This window comes from Haliotis asinina, chromosome 5 (genome assembly GCF_037392515.1).
Source record: "Haliotis asinina isolate JCU_RB_2024 chromosome 5, JCU_Hal_asi_v2, whole genome shotgun sequence".
NCBI classification, from domain to species: Eukaryota; Metazoa; Mollusca; class Gastropoda; order Lepetellida; family Haliotidae; genus Haliotis; species Haliotis asinina.
In genome coordinates, this window is record NC_090284.1 from 76,316,729 (window position 1) to 76,344,301 (window position 27,573).

Here is a 27,573-nt window from a genome sequence, read left to right on the forward strand (position 1 = left end):
GTGATCCCCCACTTCATCACCACCCAGATATTAATGATGAATTGTCCCTATGACAACATGAACTTTGTGGTGAACGTGTTTGCAGGATAGAGTGAGGGAGATCTACACGGAGGAGAAGTTCTTCTTGAACCTTCCAGAGATAGAGGGCAGTATTGCAGCTGCAAAGGAGATGGCTGACATGGAGGAGTAAGTCACAGTATATTTCTTGTGTTAAAGCCTCATTGTGTATAACTAAGTTATGTCTGGATGGCGGTGTCTGTGTGTGATGATGATTTTAAGAGGGGTCGCCCATTTTGTTCTGAGGAAATGTGTGTGTGTGTGATGATCATGACTGTAAGTAAGAGGGGTCGCCTATTTTGTTCTGGGGAGGTTTGTGTGATGATGTTTTTGAGGGGGTCACCCATTTTGTTCTGGGGAGCTGTGTGTGTGATGATGGTTGAAGGGGGGTCACCCATTTTGTCCTGAGGAGGTGTGTGTGTGTGATGATGGTTTAAGGGGGGGTCACCCATTTTGTCCTGAGGAGGTGTGTGTGTGTGTGATGATGGTTTAAGGGGGGTCACCCATTTTGTTCTGGGGAGGTGTGTGTGTGAGACGATGGTTTAAGGTGAGGTCACCCAATTTTTCCAGTGGAGGTGTGTGTGTGATGATGCAGTGAAGATAGGAAACATATTTATACTCTCACCCATTCACTACACTCTTCCCGGGCTCCAGCAAGTGGGATTTGGGACAGTATCATGTACGATTACAGTGATTCAGTGAAGCATGTTTTATGTTGCAGTGTTGACGTGTTTATCTGCACAAGTTCCCTCACAAGCTACAGATATTGCCTCACTGAGAAGGTGAGATCATCCTGACTGTACTATGTTCTGTGGGTGGTGAACATGAAGAGTCCTTATTTCATGGATGTACTACAGTCACACACTGTACTGTTTGATGTGGGGAACTTACACTCGTAACAAAGTGAAAGCTTGGTCCAGCTTGTGCCTTTTATAGTCATCATTTTGTGTCAACTTTGGATTAAAATATTGGAAATATTATGAAGGTCTGTTGACTCCAACACAAAACCTCAGTGACTTGGAGTGGAGCTTCAGTCTCTCTGCGTCCCAAACCATTAGGATGCAGATCAGAACTGGTCATCAGCAAGAGGTAGTAAGAGGTGACCAGCAGGATCTTGTGGACAGGCTCACTGACTTGTTGACACACATAATCTTATCTCAAGGTTGATGCTCATAATGTTGATAACTGGATTGTGTGGTCGAGTCTTGATTATTTACAGACCATCGACATAAAGCTGGGATACTGAGGGTGACATTGAAAGTAGAGCTATATCTGTTATAGATGAAACATGTCAGCCTGTAAAGTTTTGTAAGGAAGTACGGTGGTCAGAGGTGCATCTCAGTTGAAGGTTCATACCTCACATTTATCAGTCTGTCATAGTTGATCAGTATAATCATGGGTTTCACCTTAGTGGCCTGTAGTGTGTCCAGTACAAGCCCTCCCTAGGCCTATAATCATGGGTTTCACCTTAGTGGCCTGTAGTGTGTCCAGTACAAGCCCTCCCTATAATCATGGATTTCACCGTAGTGGTTTGTAGTGTGTCCAGTACAAGCCCTCCCTATAATCATGGGTTTCGTCTTAGTGGTCTGTAGTGTGTCCAGTACAAGCCCTCCCTATAATCATGGGTTTCACCTTAGTGGTCTGTAGTGTGTCCAGTACAAGCCCTCCCTATAATCATGGGTTTCACCTTACTAGTCTGTAGTGTGTCCAGTACAAGCCCTCCCTATAATCATGGGTTTCGTCTTAGTGGTCTGTAGTGTGTCCAGTACAAGCCCTCCCTATGATCATGGGTTTTATCTTAGTGGCCTGTTGTGTGTCCAGTACAAGCCCTCCCTATAATCATGGGTTTCACCTTAGTAGCCTGTAGTCAGTCACGTTGCTGTCTCATTTTGTCATAATGCACACATAGATCAATGAAAGCACTGACTGCAGCTAGTAAATATGTTACCCTGTTTTAGAAACAAGCAAATGTACACGAGTCACTGAATGTAATGATATACATCAGTATCATACTATTTATTCATGCTTTTTCCATCACAAGTTACATTCCGAACAAGATGTGATGCTACTGGCAAACAAGGATAAGTTGGACCAGCACAGAGAACATGTTCTTGAGAAGTAGATTGTGCATGACAATGAGCAGACCCATATGGTTTGTGAAACGGAGAGCAGATGTAGGCTAGTGCACATGCAATGCATGATGATGAGACTGATTCTATGCATAGCTGCACATCGCTTGCTCATTAAACTCTCATGTGCTTCACCCATCACACTACAATTGATCGCGAGCAACCTGGGGCTCCTTCGCTCGAAATGGGCATCACCCATATATGCTAATACGGGTCAATTGTCAGGTCGGTGCTCAACTTATCATTGTTTACCAGTATAGATTTGTATGTTGTTCCTCCACAGTTTCAGTGGGTGGAAGAACACCTGGGGGCTGACTGGCTGGATCGCACAATCATTTCTAAGGACAAAACCATGATATGTGGCCATATACTCATAGATGACCGACCTCACATCAAGGGTGAGTACATGTATCACACAGGGAGGGTTTTAAATAATAACCTTGAGGAGGAAGCACTGTGAACTAAAACCACATGCACTCACTGAGTTGTCTCCCATCATCATGTCAGGGTTTGTCAGTCATATGTTTGAGTCGTGTTGGGCCTCATTACGGACCTTGTTGTCAGCACCATACAGCTTGATTACACAATGCCATTTAGAAAGTGATCAATTGCAGCATATGTCATATTTGGGATTTCACTTTCTTAGTAAAGTACAAATTCTAGTACTTTTTTGGTTGAGTCCCATCTGGGATTAGAACCCACACCCTCAGAGTCAAGCACCTAATCGCCAGCGGCTAGGTGGATGACTTTTGTACTTTAATAAGAAAGTGAAATCCTAAATATGACATATGTTGCATCATACAGCTTGTTGTGTAAGTAAACATCAACGGCTGGGATCACTTCAGTCTGTCACCACTTCTGGCCATCATTGCTTTCAGTCACAAGCTGTGATACAAGTGAAACACATTTATGATTCGTCAGTGTTATGTATATTGTTGCCTTTACACTCAACATAATACACATGTTTTGATGGTCAGTTTTCTTGGTCTGAGTGACATTTTTCTTTGGAGGACAACCCACCATTACACGATAATGGTGGCTTCTGATGTTTATCCATTTATCCATCCATCACACTGTAATAGACATTTAAAAATATACAGATAAGTGTTTTAGGGGGACTTTAACTTTTGTTTAGGCCAGGCAGATTAGGAAACAGTTTTACAGCTGCTTGTTATCAGTGCCAGGAAGTACATGTAGTTGTTATAAGTTGAAGACACTAAAAATGTGAGATGGCTAGTAAATTTCTATATTTAAATAAGTTTTGGTGCAATGCTGTTGTTGGAATTGTCAAAAATTAATGTTATATCTTGGCGATAATATGATGGAATAATGGAGTTGTATATTATGTCTGAGGTGTGTGTCATGACAGGAGCATGCAGGAATCCTTCCTGGGAACACATTGTGTTCACCTCACACCACAACATCAGGACTGATCTACGAGGCAAGCGACGCCTTAACGGCTGGACAGACGGACATTGGAAAGATCTTATAGAGGACTTCCAGAAGAGAATTTAAACATTTAAATAATTCCCTCATCTTGGTGAATGGATTGTTTATGCTTGTATATGATGATGTTTTTTGGTGCATTTCTGGAATAAACATCTCTACATGTTCTTTTGACATCTGGTAAAACTGTTTTTCATTGTTGTTATTATTACACTATGACCATAGTCTGAAACCTGCACTGTTTTACAAATGAGATTTTGTATGACTTGACTTCAGGGACTGGTCATTTGTTGCAGAGAGGGACTGATCTATAAAGGACTGCAATATGTTTTACTGACATTTTACTGAAATATCTTTGGAATTTGGGGGACTGTTTATAATTTATGACCTGGAAGAGTGAGTATTCCTATCAAATGTCCAAATGTAAGTGTATTAGTGAAGCTTCAAAGCAGCATCATGGAAATGGGTGTGGGACCTTGTGGTCCCTTTGACCATGACATGGAATGATAATGGAGATCACACAGCAGTCAGCGGTCAGAATCACAAACACCACTTTCACTGCTTACCATGTCTGTACTAAGGAAACTGGTAGATTATCAGACATACAACAGAAAAACACAATTATGTTCAGTAAACATAACATTTGTTGAAATGAAAACAAAGACAGTGCTTCCTGAAATGATAACTCTAAATGTTAAAGATATGAAAGACTGAAGGACAGTCAAGCAGATAATCTTGTGTTACATCCCGTAATGAAAAAAACAAAACTGTATGAGGTGATAAATTCTTTATTTTTAAAATCAACATTTTATCAACAAAATAACAAATATAGATTCTTTTGAACACATTTTGTCTAGGTAAAATAGTTCACAGATAGCTCTGCTATACAAAATATACACATGCAAGTATACAAAAGATAAATTCATCTGTATGAATTTGAGCATCAATAACTGAATACTGAGTCACAGCCACCTGGGTCAATATGGTGGTGTCATCCACCATCCCTGCATTGTCTATACACTGCTGCAGGAGATCATCCATTTGGACATGGGGGATCACACAAACCTGCTGAACCATTTTCATGGAGCTTACCATGGCGTTGTCCAAACATAGTGATGAAGCATGATGAACGTCAAACACATATCTGCCAGTCTGCTACTGCATGACATCATATGTGTTATGCTGTGCTGTAGTCAGTGCTACGGGATTCCTGGTTATATATAATACCACAACAGGAATATTTATCAACACCACAGGAATATTAATCTATTCCACTGTAAGGCCTCTATTACAATGAACATCCTTCCAGTAAACAAGGGTTTGATTGGGCTTAGAATGTTGAAGACAACACCGATGGTGGAAATCATTCACAAAATGTTGTCACAAACATTGCACCTGAGATTAAATGTCTAGGCTAAATGAACAAAAGGTAATTTCTGTTGTAAGAGTAAAGTTCTGTTTAATAGACTGGATCTGTGACATAAATGAACCAGATCCAGTGTGTGATACACTGTAGTGACACAATGACATAATCAGTGTAGGTGACGTGCAACTCAAGTCTTTAAAACTCACCTTCCATTCCTGCTATGGTGTGCTATGGTGCTATTTGTGTGGAAGTTGTTGATGCAATATATCAATGTGAACAGTTTAAACAATATTTACATCAGGTTTATATTATTGCAGATTGTGACCACTTTATTAAGTTCTTGAAGGGCACTTAGAAGTTAGACGAACATTAATACAACACACATTTTTTATGGATAACAACTTCTTCAAATCCTTTATACAACGTTTCAGACCTAAATCTTGCTCCTTCATCAGGTGATGAAGGAACATGAACTAGCTCTGAAATATCGTAGAAAGAATTAAAAGAAACTGTTATCCATAAACACATCTGTTGTATTAATGAGCACCTTATGGTTGTACATGTTGATATGTACTACGCCGATCAAGCACCTGCACAGTATCAGTCAGTATCACTTACAGCTTACATGCACACTTACTGTAACCAATGTTGACCACCGTAACACAACCAATTGCTTACAGAAACACATCACAGCAACACATGAACATATTTCCAAATACTGCCTTCACCCATATGACAGTACTAGGATACTTCAGCCGTGTTGCTGACACCATTTCCAGTTCTTGTGGTGGGAGATAACATTTCATACGCTACAGATGAAGTCACAATCTTCCTTCCACAGATGAACATGATCAAGTATGAATCCAGACACTTCAGCATGTACTGTACAAAGCCATATTACATATATTTTAGTTATGAACAACCTTTGGAAGACATCCGTGTACTCCAAGACCAGTCAAAGGATTCTTAGTTCATCAGAAAATATTTGCATGATCTCTGATGAGGGGTGCACTAAATGTTGCCAATATCACTATACATGTTCCATTTCTACAGTCATCAAGAAAGGTGATACATGCCTCATTTTGTCAATAACAAGCACAAGGGATTTCACATCTTAGGAAGACTTGTACATAGAATTTTGATGTAAAATTATTTTGAGACATTTTACAAAACATTGATGAATAAAAAGTGAATATTTCATTGGAATTCCTTAAATTAGAAAGAGTAGCTGCATTCTGACATATAAAACTCTTTCCTCCATGGAATGTTATATGTTTAGGAAATGTACATCAATAGTTTGATACCAACTAACAAGTTATAACCAGCTGTGTATTAAAGCACCTGTCACAGATCCAGGTAATAGATGTACATTTGTGCTAACAACTGCTGAAACCAAGGCACTTGTAGAGACAGCTGTTAAACAAGGCAGTAAAGGTATGAGCACAAGGTCTGAACTATCCAGTTACTGCCGTTCCAAGTTCCCCTCTCTGTATGACCTCATTTACACGAGTTAGCAGGAATTGACGATCACGGCCCTCCTAAAAAAAGACATATTTACTTGATAGGTGACTGTTTAATATACATAACATGAATGGTCTTGATAAATCAGTTACATCTTTGGTATGTTCTGAACATGACAATGATATATTTATACTCAAAAAACACACTTTGATGGGAGTGGTGGCAGCTTGTACCACCAAGACAACATTGGTACTGGATCTATGCCTCATCCACCAGTGAGGAACACTCTGGACCATCGGATCCTGTTGGCTCAACACATGGATCTGTCCTGGCCTGGAATGGTCCAAGAGATCCTTCAGAGCACTGGTAAACGCCATCCGGGAGCATGTTTGAGTGGACACCTTCCCAGCAACCTGTGCTTGGGTGGTTAGGCTCTGTTATACTTAACAGAGCACAATAGAACACTGCAGGGTGTTGTGAAACACTACAGAGCACAACAGAATACTGCAGGGTGTTGTGGAATGCTACAGAACACAACAGAACACTGCAGGGTGATGTGGAACACTACAGAGCACAATAGAACACTGCAGGGTGTTGTGAAACAACAGGCCACAATGGAACACTACAGGGGTTTTTTAACCCTACAGAGCACAACAGAACACTACAATGCACAATGGAACACTACAGGGGTTTGTATAAAACTACAGGCCACAACTGAACACTACAGGGTGTTGCTGAACACTACAGAGGACAATGGTAAACTACAGGGTTGTTCTGGAACCCTACAGAGCACAGTGGAACAATACTGGGTTTTGTGGAACCCTACAAAGCACAATGGAAAACTACAAGGTGTTGTAGAACACAACAGACCACAATGGAATACTACAGGGTGTTGTGGAACACTACAGAGAACAATGGAAAACTACAGGGTCTTGAACGCTCCAGAGCACAATGGATCACTACAGGGTGTTGTGGAACACTACAGGGCATTGTGGAACACTACAAAGAACAATGGAACACTACAGAGTGTTGAACAGTCCAGAGAACAATGGAACACTACAAGGTAAATTGAAGACATGCAGATTGTTGAACACTCCAGAGCACAATGGAACACTACAGAGTGTTGAACACCCCAGAGCACAATGGAACACTACAGAGTGTTGAACACCCCAGAGCATGATGGAACACTACAAAGTAAATGGAAGACATACAGGGTGTTGTGGAACACTCCAGAGAACAATGGAACACTACCGAGTGTTGAACACCCCAGAGCACAATGGAACACTACCGAGTGTTGAACACCCCAGAGCACAATGGAACACTACAGAGTGTTGAACACCCCAGAGCAAAATGGAACACTACAGAGTGTTGAACACCCCAGAGCAAAATGGAACACTACAGGGTAAATGGAACACATACATGGTGTTGTGGAACACTACAGAACACAAAAAATATGACTATATGCACATGGACAAAATATCAAGGTTTTACTGACCATCTTGAGCTGATCCTTGAGCAGCTGTTCCATCTTCTTGTAGCCCTGAGACACTGCCCAGTAGTAATATATTAGAAGGCTGCAACACAAGGTCAAACATTTACATGGTGACACATATCAACTCAGAGTTATACATTTACATGGAGACACATCAAAACAGGGTCACACATTCACATGGAGAACACCAACACAGCCAACACAGGGTCACACATTTACATGGAGACACACATTAACACTGGGAGAAATACTTTACTCAGTCGCTTCAAACAATCATTTGAAGCTGTGCAACTTTTAAATACGAGAAACAGAATGTCAAGGAATGTCCTAAAAGACTTATCCGGGGCCTGATAACACAATCCAGCAGACTTGCCTGCTCCGCTTAATGATCTATATCCTTACCACAGCAGTAAGATGGCTGGCACAAAGAAGCCCACAGTGCCCAGGTAGGACACTATATCTCTGGCCACAGATGGCCAAGTCCTCACAGTATTGGTGATGGTGTCGAAGATAACGTAATCCTCATGGCTGTACAGGCGGAAGGGACCACAACTCTGAGACGGATGGACACTGACAACAAGAAAACACTCCCTGATGTTATATTGCTATATAACTTTTCAAACAATTATCCTTATCAATAATTTGAGTAACTCACCTTCACATCTTAAACCAATAGTCAGATTATATCACTAACTACTTGTAGCAACAATGATACAGTGATGACATGATTGTCTGTCACTAACTGTCAATGAAAATTAAACATCAGAATGTCAGCAATCATAGATTGTGGATAGAAACGTGGACACCATTTAGTTGGAAGGGAACTCCAGTGAGGTGGGAGATTCAGAACATGTGGAAAATATGGTCTTGCTTGATGTAAAGATTCTGCATCACGCATATGACAGAAAATAAATCAGGGCCAGTAAAACAGACTGAAAGTTGGACGCACAAACAAACGTCTATTTAATGTTGCAACTTACGTGCCGATAAGGTAGCCGAGGGGAATGACGGAGAGGACGAAGGAGAACAATAATACAGTCATAAAGAAGGAATTTGATCTTGATGCTCGATATGGCCGCACCGGTGGAATACAGTTGTGCAATACTGTCAGCTGAAATCATTAAACAGGAGCAGATCAAACAATAGAAATGGGCTTCAAACACTGTAGGGAATTGAACTCCAGACTTCAGTGTAACAAGCAAATGCTTTAACCACTAGGCTATCCCAGCAGCCCGGGCAACCAAGGACAAGCCAGTGACTGATATCAACAATCATCAAATAGATCTATCAGTGTATGTGACATGCAACCAACCCACTCACAAAGCATGGCTGGCAGATTAATTACATCATCTTGTACTTCACAGTTTGCTGCGGACAAATTCTACACCCAAATTCCAACAAGAATACTGACTTGTAATCACGACTGAGATAACGATCATGTCCTGTCCAACTTATTTTTTATCTTAAAATGGGTTCACAAGCAGTCAATGGACAAACTTAAGATATAATTTGTCAAGTGGACTTGATGATAACTTACTCTTTTAACATAGAATATAACAAGCACTTTCATCAGTGTCATGGCAGGAATCAGAGGGGAGAAGAACATGCCCAACCTGTGAGAGAGAGAAACATGTTGGTCACACCAGTTTTCAGCTATGAACAAATAGAGTCAATGGCTCACTGTGTTTACCCAGGTATCAAGCTTACTGTGTTTACTGGTACCTAGCTTACTGTGTTTACTGGTACCTAGCTTACCGTGTTTACTGGTATCAAGCTTACTGTGTTGACTGGTACCTAGCTTACTGTGTTGACTGGTATCTAGCTTACTGTGTTTACTGGTACCTAGCTTACTGTGTTTACTGGTATCAATCTTACTGTGTTTACTGGTATCTAGCTTACTGTGTTTACTGGTACCTAGCTTACTGTGTTTACTGGTATCTAGCTTACTGTGTTTACTGGTACCTAGCTTACTGTGTTTACTGGTACCTAGCTTACTGTGTTTACTGGTATCTAGCTTACTGTGTTTACTGGTACCTAGCTTACTGTGTTTACCCAGGTATCTAGCTTACTGTGTTTACCCAGGTATCTAGCTTACTGTGTTTACCCAGGTATCTAGCTTACTGTGTTTACTGGTACCTAGCTTACTGTGTTGACTGGTATCTAGCTTACTGTGTTTACTGTGTTTACCCAGGTATCTAGCTTACTGTGTTTACTGGTATCTAGCTTACTGTGTTTACTGGTATCCAGCTTACCGTGTTTACTCTGTTGCTGGCCTCATACCATCATTAGAAACATTAAAGCAATATGACCAAAACCTTCACTTATTTGAGTCTGGACCAGGCAATCCAGTGATTGATTCTATGAGTTGTCACAATCAAGCAAGTCAGTAATACAATTAAGCAGGTCATACAAGATTTTGCCAAAGGCCAATATAGGTCAACATGGAATCCACAAGTGAGGACAAGCATAGGATAACTGAGTTAGTACAGTGTAGCTGTTCAAGACAGCTCCAATTAGTGAACAGCTGACGAACTGACCAGCACAGTGTCTGTGAATACACAATGTCCAGCACATTCTTAGGGAGGTCAAACTCCTGCTCTCCAATCAGCTGTATCAGTTTAAACCTGTACAATTTCTGGAAAACTAATCTGAAACAAATGAAGCATGAAAGTTCACCATCATCGTCCAGTAGTCGTCATGAAATGCATGTTCTGTCATGTACCAGCAAAGGGCAAACATATATCAAGAAAGCCTGAAACTGATCAAGCCTGGGCCTTTGTAGCTCTATCACCTCCTACAAAATCAGTGTCCACTGGAGGTTTTCTCATCTGCATGGGTATCATACCACTGGCTCATCTACTGAGAACATCTACTGAGACAGCGATAGTCTATTGCTACATACTACTGCAATAGTTATTTTTCTCCTTGTATTGTCCCATTTGAAGTTATTTCCCAAATGAATGTATCATTTCTATGAAATAACAGTTTCAGTCTCTTCTAATAACTGACAAGAAACTTGTTATGAAATTTACAAATTCAAACTGTAAGCTGCATGATGTGTTTGCAGCCATGTTCATTTACGAGGTAACAGGGTCTAATAACAAAGTGACCAAATATGGTACCTCCTGTATTTCACACTGCCTATTTTTCAATGGAAGTAAACTGCTAAGCTATCGATAGTCACACATACTAGTTTTGTATCACTAGTTTTTCGCTTCTATCATAAATTAATTGCTGTCAGAGACCGAACAGATGCAATACAAAACATGATAATAGTCCTTGTATGTAGGACTGTGTACTTGGCTGTTCAGCTGCAACATACTCACTTTCTAGGGAATTCCACCAGGAATGTGAGAAGTACAACAGTGACAAAGTCAAGTAATGCCAGCTTGTAGAACTGTTGTCCAACATATGTCTCCCAACACTGAAAATGGAAAACAGTTGAGCACAAGTTTAAAAATGACTTATGGTGTGACAATGCAATCTCAAAGAATAGTTCTCTGGCCAAGTTTGGCTATGCATTCATCTATCAGTCAAATTTTCATGTAAGGTGTTTTACCATTTAGTTTAATCTTACGCTGAACTCAGCAATATTTCAGCTATACGCCTTTACTCATGTATTTAGTTAATAGATTCTGCTTTCAGACAATCTAAAGCATATGTTCTGCACATAAGATGCATATTGAGAGACAGAGTTGTGGACATTCAGAATGTCTGTCTAAATGTACCTTGATACTGGGACTGAAGTTGGAGCCATTAGACGCTGACCAGCGCTTGTTCCCACAGATGGAGTCCATACTGTCATTATCCCCACCGAGCAGCTGGATGTAGAGGGACAGAATCAAGACCCCCAAGGAAGCAAGACGAAGCAACACTGTCCTGGAATATACAACACAACCCACTGATCCCCATGTTCATTCAAGTCACCTTTGCATTGAGTCAAAGGTCACAGCTTTCACAACTCCTCCACTTTCATATGGGATGAGAAATGTATAATCCCTAAGGTACCGGTTGTCCAAACCTTAACTAATCCACGAGGATTTCTCTGTTAAGATATTTCTTTCTTGTATGAGCCTTGCCAAAACTAAAAAAAAGAAACAACAAACCTGCAGACTTAACTTTTAGTTTGCAGTGAGTGAGTTTAGTTTTACGCTGCACTCAGCAATATTCCAGCTATATGGCAGCAGTCTGTAAATAATCGAGTCTGGACCAGACAAAAAAGTGATCAACAGCATGAGCATCAATCTGCACAATTGCGAACCGATGACATGCGTCAACCAAGTCAGCTAGTCTGACCACCTGATCCCGTTAGTCGCCTTACCACAAGCATAGTCACCTTTCATGGCAAGCATGTGTTGCTGAAGGCCTATTCTACCCTAGATCTTCTCTGATCTTTCGGTTGCACATAAATAATACCTGAAAACCTGTTTGATTTGATGCATGCTGTAATGAAACCAGTTACTTTTAACACTGATAACATTATCCTGTGTCACTATTACTTGGCCGTATAATGGTCTTCTCATGGGAGCATACCTGAAAAGGGTGATTTTTAGCTCAAAGGAGCCACCGTAGTCCTCCACAATGACAACCTTGCTGAACATGAGAGGGACCAGGAAGTTGAGGACAGTGATGGCCAGCGAGGGGAGGTACTGGTAGATGAGCACCACTATCTCTGCCTGGCCTGTCTTGTCTAACTACAAGAGGAAAGAAACATGTCATTACAATATATCATGTTCTGGTAGATGAGCACCACTAACTCCACCTGGCCTGTCTTGTCTAACTACAAGAGGAAAGAAACATGTCATTACAATATTTCACGTTCTGGTAGATGAGCACCACTATCTCCACCTGGCCTGTCTCATCTAGCTACAAGAGGAAAGAAACATGTCATTGCAATATATCATGTTCTGGTAGATGAGCACCACTATCTCCACCTGGCCTGTCTTGTCTAGCTACAAGAGGAAAGAAACATGTCATTACAATATATCATGTTCTGGTAGATGAGCACCACTATCTCCACCTGGTCTGTCTTGTCTAGCTACAAGAGGAAAGAAACATGTCATTACAATATATCATGTTCTGGTAGATGAGCACCACTACCTCCACCTGGCCTGTCATGTCTAGCTAAAGGTCGTGTTTAAACACAGCTACTGATACAAAATCATATCAGACATTAAACCAAAATTTGCCTGTGCTATTTGCATTTTATATATTAACTTGCACAGTTTGAAGCATTCGCATTCCAGTCAACCACCAGAGCAACATGAAATCCATTTCTTAGATACTGATACTGATTTTAAAATGTCATATTTTGTGACACATCACCAAAGTCTCTTTTGATAGACATGTCAACAAACAATTAAACTGAAACTACATTCAAGGATGAAGACAGTATTGACCAGTAAAATGTCAGACTATGACCAGTTGCGTACCTCCAGTAGAGTCTCTGTAGTGTAGTAGATGAGGTAGAGGGAAGCACCCAGAATACAGATGACAAACAGGTTGATGAAGATGCGGATGAAGATGAGGCGACACTTCTCCCCTGTAGATCGCTCAGCCTGTCGCAACCTCCGACGTGCCTCTTTCAGGTCATCCTGAAGCAATTCACCTCATTCATACCTTCAAATTACTGGCAAAAGCACTGTAATGTTCCAAAGCAGTTATGACACTGATTTTCTCAGGGCACTGATTGATGGCTTCAGAGTATTGTTACTCTTCCATCTAGGACTCTTGCATAGATCAATGCTCGTGCTGTTGATTTCTGAACAATTTGGTCCAAATTCTATTATTTACAGACCATCGCCATGTAGCTGGGATATTGCTGAGTGTGGCGTAAAACTAAACTCACTCACACTTTAGTTGCAGTGAAACAATTTGCCAGCAGACACTGATGCATGAGATCTGTGTCAACCCCCTATCAAAGGGCTTGTATAACTAACTGCTTCAACCTAAACAAGCACACAAGTGCAGCACATGACACCTTATACTAATGCGAAAAATCATGAAACATGACCATTTTCGAAAACCTATGATGAGTTATGATATCCTGAAATGTTATATAGTCAATCTTAGACAGTTAAAAGCCGCAGGGCACTTTGGACAGGATATCTTTGCCAGCTGTAGATGAATGACATATTATTTGTGTCCCTTTGAACACGGTCCTGATGTGACATAAATCACCTATCTGCTATTTGTACTTGCACATACAATGCATGGGAACTATGTAATTATCTTCTAATCTCCAATACATTTACACAGTGTACAGACTGAAGATAAAGGTCAAGATTCTACAGAATTCTGAAAGCCCTGTCCTTGTATTCCACAAAAGTGAGCATTACCATCCACATAATTCCAGTAACCATTCATCAACTGGAAATTACTGCATGCAAAGTTTTGTTCATAGGTTCACTGTTTACTTATACTGATGCCAGCAAATCAGCTGCTACAAAGAGGAGTCAATGTCATTGCTGTGAGGACATTAATGTCTATATTACGTCAGCAGGGAGGCTGTGGCCATGGTCTCCACACATTTATCAGGACATTCCAGCAGAATAAGACAGATCTACACATGTTAGGGTTACAAGAGATACAAGGTAACATAATTTCAGTGGTTGTTAGATATTTGGACACAATCAACACCACATCAACTCTAAACAACAGATCCTCTGATGATTTCAACTGAGGTTCTTCATTTAGGAGTTGGTATTCTGATATATGACAAAATGTTATGGATGTCAACTTCTTTATTGTTTTCACAACGTTTCTGGGCTATTCCTTGCCCCTTCGGCAGGTGAATGAAATTTTTACAGAGCCACGAGAGCATTTTAGTATTCTGGTTTTACAGGGTTTCTGTGTATTTTGACAGTTGTGCGTGCATAAGGAGGTTGGCAATTGATGGGATTCAGTTTGTTGAACATGGGGTCACTTATTTCATTAATCTCATGTAGGGCTTTTGGGATCTTCTTACGCTGCCGTTCCAACTTGGCCATTGGGTCTTTGGGGAAGGGTCTTGTAGGTGGAGCTGTCCTTCAGAGTGGTGTTGATGAGGTTGAGGATGTCTGAGGTGTCCATGACAACAGCAGCTATGCCCTTTTCTGCTTTGGTGATGGTGATGCTGTCATCTCTGCGTAGTTCTGCTATGGCTCTCTGTTCATCTGATGTGAGGTTTCTACGTTGTTCTTAATGAGTTCTGCTATCTCCTGTCAGAGATAGTCAATATTGCCACTTGGAGCCAGTTGTTGTAGGCCGCTTTCTATGCCAGTAATGAGTTCATCTGATTTGATGGTACTGCAGGTTGGTACAAATTTCAGGCCTTTCGACAGGAGGGTGGTCTGGGTTGGTGTCAAGGTCTTAGAGCTGAGGTTGAGGACTGTTTTCTGGTGGTATGCTTCCCAGCTGGTGGTGGAGGTGATGTGGGATGTGGAGGACTTACCTGCTGCTTGCTGCTTCATGCACCTAACGAAGGGGCAAGGAATAGCCTAGAAACGTTGTGAAAACAATAACAAAGAGTGAGGGAGTGAGTTTAGTTTTACGTCGCACTTAGCAATATTCCAGCTATATGGCGACGGTCTGTAAATAATCGAGTCTGGACCAGACAATCCAGTGATCAACAACATGAACATCGATCTGCGCAATGGGGAACCGATGAGATGTGTCAACCAAGTCAGCTAGTCTGACCACCCGATCCCGTTAGTCGCCTCTTACGACAAGCATAGTCACCTTTTATGGCAAGCATGGGTTGCTGAAGGCCTATTCTACCCTGGGACCTTCACGGGTTAATAACAAAGAAGTTGACATCCATAACATTTTGTCTTGTATGATTTTAACAGGTCTGCAATGAAAGTCTTCTGTATGGGAACTGGTACCTGCAGCTCTAGCTTGAAACTGGCCATCTTGGAAGCTGCAGTCTTCTCATTGGAGATACAGAAGTCCCAAGCACAGAAGACCTTGTTGCAGTACAGAGACTTGGAGCTCTCCTGGTCTACCACTGCCTCCTTCACACTCTTGCCGGAACTGCACAGAACATCACACAGATAGAGGTGACACGTACAAGTGAGAGGACATACAGCAGAAAGGGAAAATAGGACAGGGGACAAAAGGCACATAGAGAACATAGAACATGTGACAAGACACAAAAGACACATAAGGAACAAAGGCGATAGGGCACAGTGGCGGAACATAGTGAACAAGGGACTCATAGTTAACAGGGAACATAGGACAGAGGACACAAAGGTAACAGAAAACACATACATAACATAGAAGAGAGGACACAAAAGTAACAAAGTATCATAAAAAAGTAACATAGATAACATAAGAATTAGTTAAGAGACGAAAGGTGACACCATGGTAAAAGAGGACACATAGATAGCATTGAACAGAGGACACATAGGTAGTATAGTACATAGAATGTGTTTGAGCTGACCTGAAATATTCATGTCAAGACAATGAAGCAGAAAACTGCGATGTTGCACTGACACTGTAGTTATGTTGCAGTGTCAATGTAGTTATGTTGCACTGACACTGTAGTTATGTTGCACCGACATTGTAGTTATGTTGCACTGACACTGTAGTTATGTTGCACTGACATTGTAGTTCTGTTGCAGTGTCACTGTGGATATGTTGCACTGACACTGTAGTTATATTGCTATGCTGCACTGACACTGTGGTTATGTTGCAGTGTCACTGTAGTTATGTTGCACTGACACTGTAGTTATGTTGCAGTGTCACTGTAGTTATGTTGCACTGACACTGTAGTTCTGTTGCACCGACATTGTAGTTATGTTGCACTGACACTGTAGTTATGTTGCACTGACATTGTAGTTATGTTGCACCTACACTGTAGTTATGTTGCACTGACACTGTAGTTATGTTGCATTGACACTGTAGTTATGTTGCACCTACACTGTAGTTATGTTGCACTGACATTGGAGTTATGTTGCACTGACACTGTAGTTATGTTGCACTGACATTGGAGTTATGTTGCACCTACACTGTAGTTATGTTGTAGTGTCACTGTAGTTATGTTGCACTGACACTGTAGTTATGTTGCAGTGTCACTGTGGATATGTTGCACTGACACTGTAGTTATATTGCTATGCTGCACTGACACTGTAGTTATGTTGCACTGACACTGTAGTTATGTTGCACTGACACTGTAGTTATGTTGCACTGACACTGTAGTTATGTTGCAGTGTCACTGTAGTTATGATGCACTGACACTGTAGTTATGTTGCACCGACATTGTAGTTATGTTGCACTGACATTGTAGTTATGTTGCACCTACACTGTAGTTATGTTGTAGTGTCACTGTAGTTATGTTGCACTGACATTGTAGTTATGTTGCACCTACACTGTAGTTATGTTGCACTGACACTGTGGTTATGTTGCACTGACACTGTAGTTATGTTGCACTGACACTGTAGTTATGTTGCAGTGTCACTGTAGTTATGATGCACTGACACTGTAGTTATGTTGTACTGACACTGTAGTTATGTTGCAGAGTCACTGTAGTTATGATGCATTGACACTGTAGTTATGTTGCAGTGTCACTGTAGTTATGTTGCACTGACACAGTGGTTATGCTGCACTGACACTGTAGTTATGTTGCACTGACACTGTAGTTATGTTGCACTGACACTGTAGTTATGTTGCAGTATCACTGTAGTTATGTTGCACTGACACTGTAGTTACTGGAACATGTTACATGGAACTTACTTTTTGACAATGAGTATGAAGCTGAGGAGGAAGCAGATTCCCGTGGCGAGCAAGTACGCCAGGTTCATGTTGTAGGTGCCAGTGTTGTTGTTGGGGAGGGGGTATGTTCGGTTGTAGTACACGCCGTAGAACAGCGCTCTTCTCTCCATCCACCCCTACAAGATGAGAATCATCAACACACCAGTCTTTAAGAAATACATTCTGCTGGTCGGGAGAATGTTCAAGACAACTGCTATCAAACAAGAGATCAACTTCCAGGTTGGTGATAATTCAGATTCTCATGGACAAGTATCCTGATCATGTTTCCTTGATAAATTTCTGATCCATTGTCAAACTGACCTTTATCTGTGTCACAACCATATTCTTAGCTCATATCACAGAAATCGCCACATTGCCGTCTGTGTATCAACACCCTATTCCACACAAATATCACCACACTCACTGCTCTCAGTGTATCAATACCAAATTCCACACAGATATCACCACACTGACTGCTGTCTGTGTGTCAATATCACATTGTTCTCATGAGAAAAAAGCATGCAGGAAGTCAGTATCAAAATGATGTTAAGCGTGCGTAAACAATACATATATCATATATATCTTAGATTTAAAAGTATCCTTTTCACGCAATAGACAGCTTTTGCCACAACTGATCAATGCCATTTGATAGACAACTGTGTTGTAATTCTGCCACCAAAACAGAAAGATCACTCATTAGAAAATACAGCACTTTCTTTGCCCCTCACAAACAATATATGGTAGATCCCTTAAGCCTGCCTGCCACTTACAGTGCCCTGAATGAAGTCCAGCACCATCTCGCCAACAGACTCTGTGGCTGTGAGGTTGTAGATGTGGATCCTATAGAGAGTCGTGCATCGGTCAGCTTCCTGGAAGTAGGTGTCCGTCTGGTTGACCGTGGTTATAGTGTGGAATGAGTTGGGAGTAGGGAGGGCAAAATAGGGGATGACGATCACACAAACCATCAGCAAGAAGATGTACAGGTTCAGGAACATTAGCCATCGTGTGAAGCGGAAATATGAAACTGTCGCTGTGCCAAACCGACCTATGGGATGAGGGAAAGAGAGAGTGTTATTTCATCACTAAGATGGAGCTGTGGCTTTGCATGATCTAAATTCTTCAGAACTGGAAACACCCATGTAACCCTCATTATATTGGAACTCCAATGCAAGCCTTCCTGTACCGGACCTCCAATGCAAACGTTACTGTACCAGACCTCCAATGCAAAACCTTACTGTACCAGATCTCCAGTGCAAACCTTCCCGTACCAGACTTCCCATGCAAACCTTCCTGTACCAGATCTCCAATGCAAACCTTCCTGTACCAGATCTCCAATGCAAACCTTACTGTACCAGATCTCCAATGCAAACCTTCCTGTACCAGATCTCCAATGCAAACCTTACTGTACCAGACTTCCAATGCAAACCTTCCTGTACCAGATCTCCAATGCAAACCTTACTGTACCAGATCTCCAATGCAAACCTTACTGTACCAGATCTCCAATGCAAACCTTCCTGTACCGGACCTTCAATGCAAACCTTCCTGTACCGGACCTCCAATGCAAACCTTAATGTACCGGACCTCCAACGCAAACCTTACTGTACCGGACCTCTAACGCAAACCTTCCTGTACCAGATCTCCAATGCAAACCTTACTGTACCAGACTTCCAATGCAAACCTTCCTGTACCAGACCTCCAGTGCAAACCTTCCTGTACCAGACCTCCAATGCAAACCTTACTGTACCGGACCTCCAATGCAAACCTTCCTGTACCGGACCTCCAATGCAAACCTTCCTGTACCGGACCTCCAATGCAAACCTTCCTGTACCGGACCTCCAATGCAAACCTTCCTGTACCGGACCTCTAATGCAAACCTTACTGTACCAGATCTCCAATGCAAACCTTACTGATTTGGGTTCATTTTGGGTTCAGTTTATTACAATAAATCAGCAACAAACAGAATATTATATTTGTGCCCATAATATACTATGTTTATAACACTTGTGCGTAATATTGGTATATTAATCGCTCTACCAAATACCAACATTTAGGCACTTGTGTTGTAAACATAGCCTGACATTGGCACTCATATAATATCTTCAATTTCTCTAAAAACCACAATTTTTTAACCACTGTAGACATATCCCTGCACATACATTAGTTTTAAATCTGTAAATCAGGGGAGTCAAATTAGAGCTTGAATTAAATGCAAAAATAAAGAACCAAAACAGCATTGTGTTGCCAACTGTATTGGTAGATATATGGACAGAACATTTCAATTCAGGTTTACAAATTCCTTGCATCTTGAAACAAATGGCATGGAGAATATCATAACAGCACACTAATATTACACCCTGTGACATGCAGCCAGATACACAACACAAAGCAAATTACATCACATTACAGCAAACATAGTATTGTTATCTCCTGTCACCCAGTTGAAAACACAGTCTTGTGCTCCAAATATTAGCCAAGTATATGACTATCAGAAATATTTATACAATATTTGTGACCAAAAGTCACCTGGCAACCTGTTCTATAAATAAAGAAGATGTCGTTTTTATGACAAAAGAAAGTCCTTGTATTATACCCAACTGTTATACTGACCTATAGGGAGCTGGCAGTATTTCAAGGGGATATACATTTCACCTGCACATTAATATTTCACCCTGGCTACATGTGAACATGACCTCATCAAACGACATTAAGCTATGAATATTGGTGTACACACCCTCGATCTCCTTGAAGGTGCTTGCCCATAGCTCCAGCTGGTACAACCAGCCCTTCAGCTGAGACCTCTTCTTCTGCCAGCTCTGAAATATAAGTGATCAGCGTGATCAACAGCTGCTTCAGATCACCAGTGTGGCCACAGATGGAACTGGAACACTGATGACCCATTGACACCCAATGTTGTGGCCATTACAAACCTGGGCCACATCAATAATGTTTCATATATCATATTGAAATATAAGTACACTCTATAGATCCATTAATAGATGCTCAGTACAGTACACTAGGAATATACATATCATGGAATAATAATTAATAATGAATTTTCATATGAATTACTATTCCAGTTATCATGAAATTATAATTCATATGAAAATTCAATATTAACAAGAACACAATATCCCCTGCATTACCTCAAATTTCCATCAAAGTCAAACCTGTTGCCATGGAAATGCCAAAAATATTTTATTCAGAATTCCAAAACTTTCAAAAGGCACCAGTACACCACTAGACCAATCTATGTGTCAAGTTTGGTGAAGAGTTCTACTCCAGAAAAGATAAATGTGCACATATGGATGGGGTACATTTTAATGCCCCAGCAAAACGCATGGCTGGAGATAATTATTATTCCATGATATAGACCTCCTTTTGCTACTGAATCTATCCTCCACAACTTTTACAAACTTATGTTTTATCAATTATATAAGCTTTAAGTTCATTATCATAGAATCTCACCCTTGTGTCTTTCCATATCAAATATATCAGAATGAGTTGACAATGGTTACAAAACAGCAAAGCTTGCTTTTGATGAGGTGAGATTCAAGTTAAAATATCTTTGTAAACAGAGAATAAACATATGCATCAACAGGTTGAGTGGTATAGGTGTAATTTCATTGTTATGTTATGGCAGCTGATGATGTCACAATGGTCTACAAAGGATTGTGATGGTCTTTCACTTTAGTCCATATCCATGAACATCTCAGTCCAGATATTTCCAGTTCTGCTTTGTTTTCTTACAACAGATGTATATTACAACACACTGGAGACCCAGTAAATGTGGATTTCTGAATCATTTCCACTCCCTGTGATGGACAGAAAATGTTGGTTTGGGGGGTGATTACTCCACGGTAGAAAATAATCATCCATTAAACCTATAAAGGTTTCTACCAATATTTCACCTAATTGTCCTGGTGCTCTTATTTTTAATTTTACTTTTTTTCCACCTTCAGTTTTCAATGTCAACTTTTGCTTCTTACCTGTTTAATGCCTTGTTTGACTGACAAGACTCCCCCAGCCTGGAGCGTAGCAGTGTCTCTGAAATGTACAGTGTACTGTGAATAATGAACTCCTACATGAATATGCTGGCAGACATTACCATCGAAATAGAATTGTGTTTCAACTTGAGTTTCAGGATGCCTACAATTAAAAAAATCATAGTCAGACCAAATCTGGGATTCAAACCAACAGGAACTGCCAGCTTGTGACGTGAGTGAGTGAGTGAGTGAGTGAGTGAGTGAGTGAGTGAGTGAGTGAGTGAGTGAGTGAGTGAGTGAGAAATGGTTTATGTTGTATCAGCAGGCACAATCAAGGGGTAGAACCCCACACAATGAACTGCTCAGCCATGGACTTCTGAACAACTCTTGGTGGTACAATATAGCTCTGACATTACCTTTAATAAAATCAATCAGCTGGACATGACAAAATATGCTCATCATACAAATGTTTCTGAGAAAAAAACAGCCCCAGAGGGTTGTGCACCAAGGGAGACAACAATGTGTGTGACAAGTAAAAACAGTATATTCACCTGGGTTTATCAACAGAAACCAATATGGTGCCAAGTGTTTTCCTCAGAGAATCCAACATAAATATCGTAGCTACACTTGAGTAATGATCAGCTACTCTATTATTAATGTTTCTTATTGGATTAGCACCACCGAATTCAATATTTACCAAAGCAATTAGTGACTGAATCATAATACATCTGTCTAGTACACTAAATCACAAGACAGTACAGCAATATTAACACGATTATTTCCTGGAAACATTAATTGAGGGAACAAACAAATTTATATCAAATGTCACCACGTAAAGTGAATGTTTTCCTGAATCAGTATTTCCTTGTATTGATGCTCACATTTTTCCTCAATAAGTCTCTAAGAAAATACTTTGACTTGTCATGATATTATATCCTACTCTCTTCAATGGACTGGCAATTGCCGGGACCTACAACATTACTTCTCTGTTGTAAGTCACTTCTGAGGCTGCAGCGGAAAGTCCTACAGCTCCAATACTTCCTCCTCTTTATCATTACAGCAATATATTTCTCACTTTGCACGGCCCAAGGTAAACCAGAGTTCATTATATTGAATGTTAAAAGTCTAAAGAACAAAGACTGCTGACTGATCCACCAGTACATGGTTGCCCTTGTTTGACAGCTGGAAACTAGGGACCTAAACTTTCCATAGTACACCTTGCCAAGGTGGGCCGAATGTAAACACATATAAGTTTTATGAGAGCCTTATCTGGACAATCTGTTACATGGTAGCCATTAACCAGTCTCAGTGGACAGACACACCCTGACAGTGTTCCAGAAATATGTGGAGTGACTGCTCCCATTGGGAATTAATATCAGACATTACAGCTTCATGTTATAAGCATATACTCATTTAACAACTAGTTGATATATATCAAATTATTTATTCAATGCTAAAATTTCAGCCAGCAGTTCTCTTCTGGTACTAGTGTTTTTATCATCTACCCCAGGTGTGGGAGACATCTAATTTGGGACAGGATGTAAATTACTAAGACCCTTTATTACAACCCACTGTCATTCATCATTAAAAGTCCAGTTTCAAGTTGCACATTTATGAGATTTTTTCAAATATAAACATGTTACAAAAATTGTCACTTGAGAAATGATAAGCTAATTCAAGACAATTTAGATGTAACAAAGAATGTAAGATATGTTTAATTACATTTCATTTATTTATTCTCAGACAGTAAATATAATGAACTGATTTCAGCTAACTGTTTCCAAACAAACAGGAACAGTATAATATTAGTGGTGCCCTGGTAATGGGTTTCCAAATGATTTCCTTCTTAAATAAATTATTAAAATGAACTACATGCAAGACATGTTCCTAGCACCATCCTTAGATGCCAGTGATAAATATCTGACACTGACATCAAGCCTCACCAACACACAATAACACAGAGTGTTCTACCCATCAACCCAGCCCCAGGAGACACATGCACCTGATGGCCCTATTTAGACTCTAAGGTGTTCATTAAATGGGTGAGCAGTAAGCTGCTGAGGGAATTGATTGTTTCTCATATACAAATTGTTCGTAGGTCTTTGTTATCTGCTCTGCCTTAAATAACATCTATTATATAGACAGATCATTTAAATACATGTTTCACATCCAGTTCAATTTCATCACCCAGGTTCGACTCCCCACACTAGTACAAAGTGTGAAGCCCATAATAGCCCATTTCTGGTGTTATCAACCGAGATATTGCTACAATACTGCTAGAAGTGGCATAAAACTAAATTCACTGACTCTAGTTCAACTGACATGTACATGTGTGAAATGTATTAGCTAGGAGTATGTCAACATAACCTGACTGACATCAATAAGAGATACGATTGCCATGGTGGACGTACCACATGTTTACCGAAGCTGAAATCACTGTTTGACAGCTATCTAGTTTCATGAAGCCTTCCCCTCCAATATTAAGATCACATTCAGTTTTGTCAGGTCAAGCAGAAATATGAAACTATGCAAATATATGCTGGCTGATTATTTCAAAGGAAATCTGTAAAAGCCAGTACAATGTTAATGTAAAAATGCAATTCCTTTATCGAGGCAATCCTACAGGCAAGGATTATATGACTGTCACATTTTGTACCCAGCAAGTATTCTCCAACATATACTATCTTTGTAGGTTTTAACATGCAAAGTTAACAAGTTAATAATAACAAATAACCTCCGGAACAAAGCAGTGGACACTTTCTTACTACAGAGTCTGTCTCAGTTCCTCATCCACATTACTTTCCCACCTGCCTAGCTAGTCCTTTGTGTAATGCTAAAGCCCAAAAGGAAGCACGTCTAGATTTCCTGAGGTTCTCCATACCCACTGTAGCTCCTTTTCAATTAAAATGGGTTTATTCATATCTATCAAAACTATCTATATCCAGGGGCTCAGCCATGGTCCACCTTATTTCATTGTACCCGTTATGTTGATTTCACATTTTGTGTTTGTCCCCTAGAACAATACATACATTTGCAGCTATGTCGCATGGCATGACATTCCAGCATAGATTCTTATGCCATTATCAAGCTATATGATATCAATGCAAGAATCTACATCGAAACATCACTGAGGGCTGTGTAATAAACAAGAAGTTGTCACCCATAAACATGTACGTTTCATTTTTGACTCCCCAAATTCCGGAATGCCAATATGCAGCTATGTGATATGAATGTCTCTCACAGTTTAGCATAGTGAAACTTATTAGAGCATAGCCTACTATGGGCAAACCTTTTTGAGCTACACACAAAAGCAGGTATGTCTGACAACAAACTGCTTTCATGATTTAATAATTTTCCTCACTCAATTCTTTTTCAGGGTAAAGGTACACTGATCATTCAACAGACTATCAGAACAAACCTATTTATTTAGTTAGTTAGTTAGTTAGTTAGTTAGTTAGTTAGTTAGTTAGTTAGTTAGTTAGTTAGTTAGTTAGTTAGTTAGTTAGTTTGCCACATACTTGCTATAACTTTTGTTCCTAACCAGTTCCTTCAAGCCAGAGATGAATGACCGAAATCATTGTGACATAGTTCTTACACAGTGGCTGCAAAGTTGCTATTTGTTGTGAACTATTAAAGTCCAAGTAAAAAATAAATCATAATATGTTTAGTCTGAAAATTAACAGCATGACAAGTGTAAATTATTGGCTAACAATTTGTCCATGAAATAAATTTTCCTGTTTCCCTGAATATATACCAACAAAATAAAAGTATACTACAGCTGACGACCTGGCCCCGATTTCTTGAAACAAACTTAAGTTTTTACTCAAATTTCAAACTGAGTTTCACAATTTGAAACAGCTGAACTTTTAACTCAACTGCATTTTTGACATATAAAATCCAAATAAAATTAAGTAACCTATTCACAAGACTCAAATTGTTTCCTATACTTTGAGTTTTTTGCCGATTTCAGTTCATTCTGAGAAATGCCTTTTCTCAAATTTGAGTAAAATCTCAGACTTAAAACTCAGACTTGAGTCTATTTCGAGAAATCGGGGTTAGATCAATGTGTCAAATGTTCTATTTTTAATTTATTTGCTAGGGTCTGGCGAAGAGGCTAAAAACAGTAATTGAGATGCAGCTAACGGGTATATTTCAATGTATTACTTAGTACAATTCTGTTGCTCCAGACCTATAATGGATACACATTATGCCTCAGTCACGATAACTTTGTGCTCTGTGTCTTCATGTGGTTGAAATAAACACTAAATGTGTTGTTTGTAAGATATGTGTAGGTTCATGAGAGACATGTTGCTTAATTCATGTTTGATCCATCACCCAGTTTCAGTAGGTGAAATAAGTACAGATCTCTTACAGGATACCTTTAATAGATCTATCAGTAAAATTAGTTCTCAAATATTTAAACTTAACGTTATTGAGACATTTGTACTAATGTACTAATGATGGGTGAAAGAGCAATGATAGGTATGATCTTGACAGTCTTGTACACCTGTTTCAATCCTACAATTTACCTCATCACTTCGGCTGCTTCATTAGTCGACTGCATCCTATCTTTGAGACGTTCATGAAGGGATTTTTGCTTGACACGGGCCTGCAGACTTGGTAGTAATCCCTCCATATCTTCTTCTTCATCATCCTCATCCTCATCAACTTCACGTCGACGTCGCGACAAGGTTCGTGCCGATTTTCTTGACTTCTGACTCTTTCTCCTAAGTCGGATTGTGTGCAGTTTATCCCATACGTTATTTCCCACTGCAAAGTCACCAAAATCCAAGCTGTACACTGAGTAGTTGTCATCATTTGCACGGTAATGCCTTCCATTATGCTGTACATATCGTCCATCCACTTCGTCACTGTAACGTCCCAGCTGTGGGGAGGAACTAGCAGCACCACCAGCAGGGGACGTTCCATTGGCAGACATCTGGAAGGCTTCATTCGTGGTAAGCTCAGGGGATCGACCTCCTTGTGCCATGTACCTCTGTGCCTCGTAATCGTCTATTGAATAAACTCTTGGTCCATCCGGAAAACCTTGATTGTCATATCCTCCTGAACCTTGTCGACTGTGCTGACGGTTTGGAGAATATCCCCTCTCAACATCAGATCTGTCCCTTCCATAGGGAATGTTATCATCCGAGGATCTGTACCCTGGGTTTACACCTCTGTTATCCATGGCAGAATAATACTGGGACCTGTTCATTTCCTGGCCTGCCTGTCTCCGTCCATCATGGGTATATGTCTCAGGTGGCTGGTGACTGGGTTGCGTCCAAACAGGTCCTGCTTCACGTGAGTGTCTTGGACTCGAATCATCTTCGTAATCTGGCGCAACATTATCCCAGTCATCAGGTGTAGGGTTACTCCGCGTGTAACCCCCTGACCTGCCTTCATACTTATCCATGCTGAATCACTCTACGGTTGATCAGTGAAGCATGCCTCCTCCTGGTAAACAAATGTTGAGCTACTGTTTATCACTACAGTAACAAGTTCAGGGAAAATGTTCTGTCACATCCTTTGAGACATCGAATATGCAAAAACCATCTGACTACAGACTGAAGTTGTTCCGTGTCCACAAACTACCAAGGCCGGGATTACCTCCCTAGACAACCTGTAGCAAAATTAAACTCTTAATAACATGTTTTCAAGAAAGGGATACATACTTAGAGGTCACTGAGATCTATCACACTGTCAGGCACACCACACACTCCAACATCACACTGTCAGGCACATCACACACTCCAACATCACACTGCCCCTGTTGTGAAATAAGCAGGCACTCCATGGCCCAACTGCGATACTACAGCTGCTGTTAGTGACGTAGGGAACAACCCAGTATTGATCTCACAGTGTTCTGTTTGAAAAGCTTCATGAATAAGCCATCAACTTTGTTTTGTG

General features: G+C 40.4%; 2 protein-coding genes across 10 annotated transcripts in view; one reads left to right on the forward strand and one right to left on the reverse strand.

The window, feature by feature from the left end:
* The window catches only part of LOC137285308 (5'(3')-deoxyribonucleotidase, mitochondrial-like), a 5,494-nt gene extending 1,676 nt beyond the window's left edge, over nucleotides 1–3,818 (forward strand). For all 4 annotated transcript variants that reach the window (XM_067817641.1, XM_067817643.1, XM_067817644.1 and 1 more), the window contains exons 3-6: nucleotides 86–186; nucleotides 779–839; nucleotides 2,470–2,584; nucleotides 3,556–3,818. In XM_067817641.1, coding sequence (XP_067673742.1) covers nucleotides 86–186; nucleotides 779–839; nucleotides 2,470–2,584; nucleotides 3,556–3,701 — 423 coding nt within the window. In that variant the 3' untranslated portion in view covers nucleotides 3,702–3,818. The remainder of the gene's footprint in view (nucleotides 1–85; nucleotides 187–778; nucleotides 840–2,469; nucleotides 2,585–3,555) is intronic.
* A 586-nt stretch (nucleotides 3,819–4,404) lies between these two features.
* LOC137285309 (transmembrane channel-like protein 7) overlaps nucleotides 4,405–27,573 on the reverse strand; it is a 54,017-nt gene continuing 30,848 nt past the window's right edge. For 3 of the 6 annotated variants that reach the window (XM_067817647.1, XM_067817646.1, XM_067817648.1), the window contains exons 2-17: nucleotides 26,196–27,286; nucleotides 21,670–21,727; nucleotides 20,415–20,496; nucleotides 18,454–18,728; nucleotides 17,666–17,820; nucleotides 15,817–15,964; nucleotides 13,384–13,545; nucleotides 12,485–12,645; nucleotides 11,680–11,830; nucleotides 11,278–11,375; nucleotides 10,489–10,599; nucleotides 9,489–9,564; nucleotides 8,932–9,062; nucleotides 8,354–8,521; nucleotides 7,955–8,033; nucleotides 4,405–6,536 (exon numbers count right to left, since the gene is read on the reverse strand). In XM_067817647.1, coding sequence (XP_067673748.1) covers nucleotides 6,453–6,536; nucleotides 7,955–8,033; nucleotides 8,354–8,521; nucleotides 8,932–9,062; nucleotides 9,489–9,564; nucleotides 10,489–10,599; nucleotides 11,278–11,375; nucleotides 11,680–11,830; nucleotides 12,485–12,645; nucleotides 13,384–13,545; nucleotides 15,817–15,964; nucleotides 17,666–17,820; nucleotides 18,454–18,728; nucleotides 20,415–20,496; nucleotides 21,670–21,727; nucleotides 26,196–27,079 — 2,823 coding nt within the window. In that variant the 5' untranslated portion in view covers nucleotides 27,080–27,286 and the 3' untranslated portion in view covers nucleotides 4,405–6,452. The remainder of the gene's footprint in view (nucleotides 6,537–7,954; nucleotides 8,034–8,353; nucleotides 8,522–8,931; nucleotides 9,063–9,488; nucleotides 9,565–10,488; nucleotides 10,600–11,277; nucleotides 11,376–11,679; nucleotides 11,831–12,484; nucleotides 12,646–13,383; nucleotides 13,546–15,816; nucleotides 15,965–17,665; nucleotides 17,821–18,453; nucleotides 18,729–20,414; nucleotides 20,497–21,669; nucleotides 21,728–26,195; nucleotides 27,287–27,573) is intronic. The other 3 variants (XM_067817649.1, XM_067817650.1, XM_067817651.1) reach the window with 1 other exon arrangement.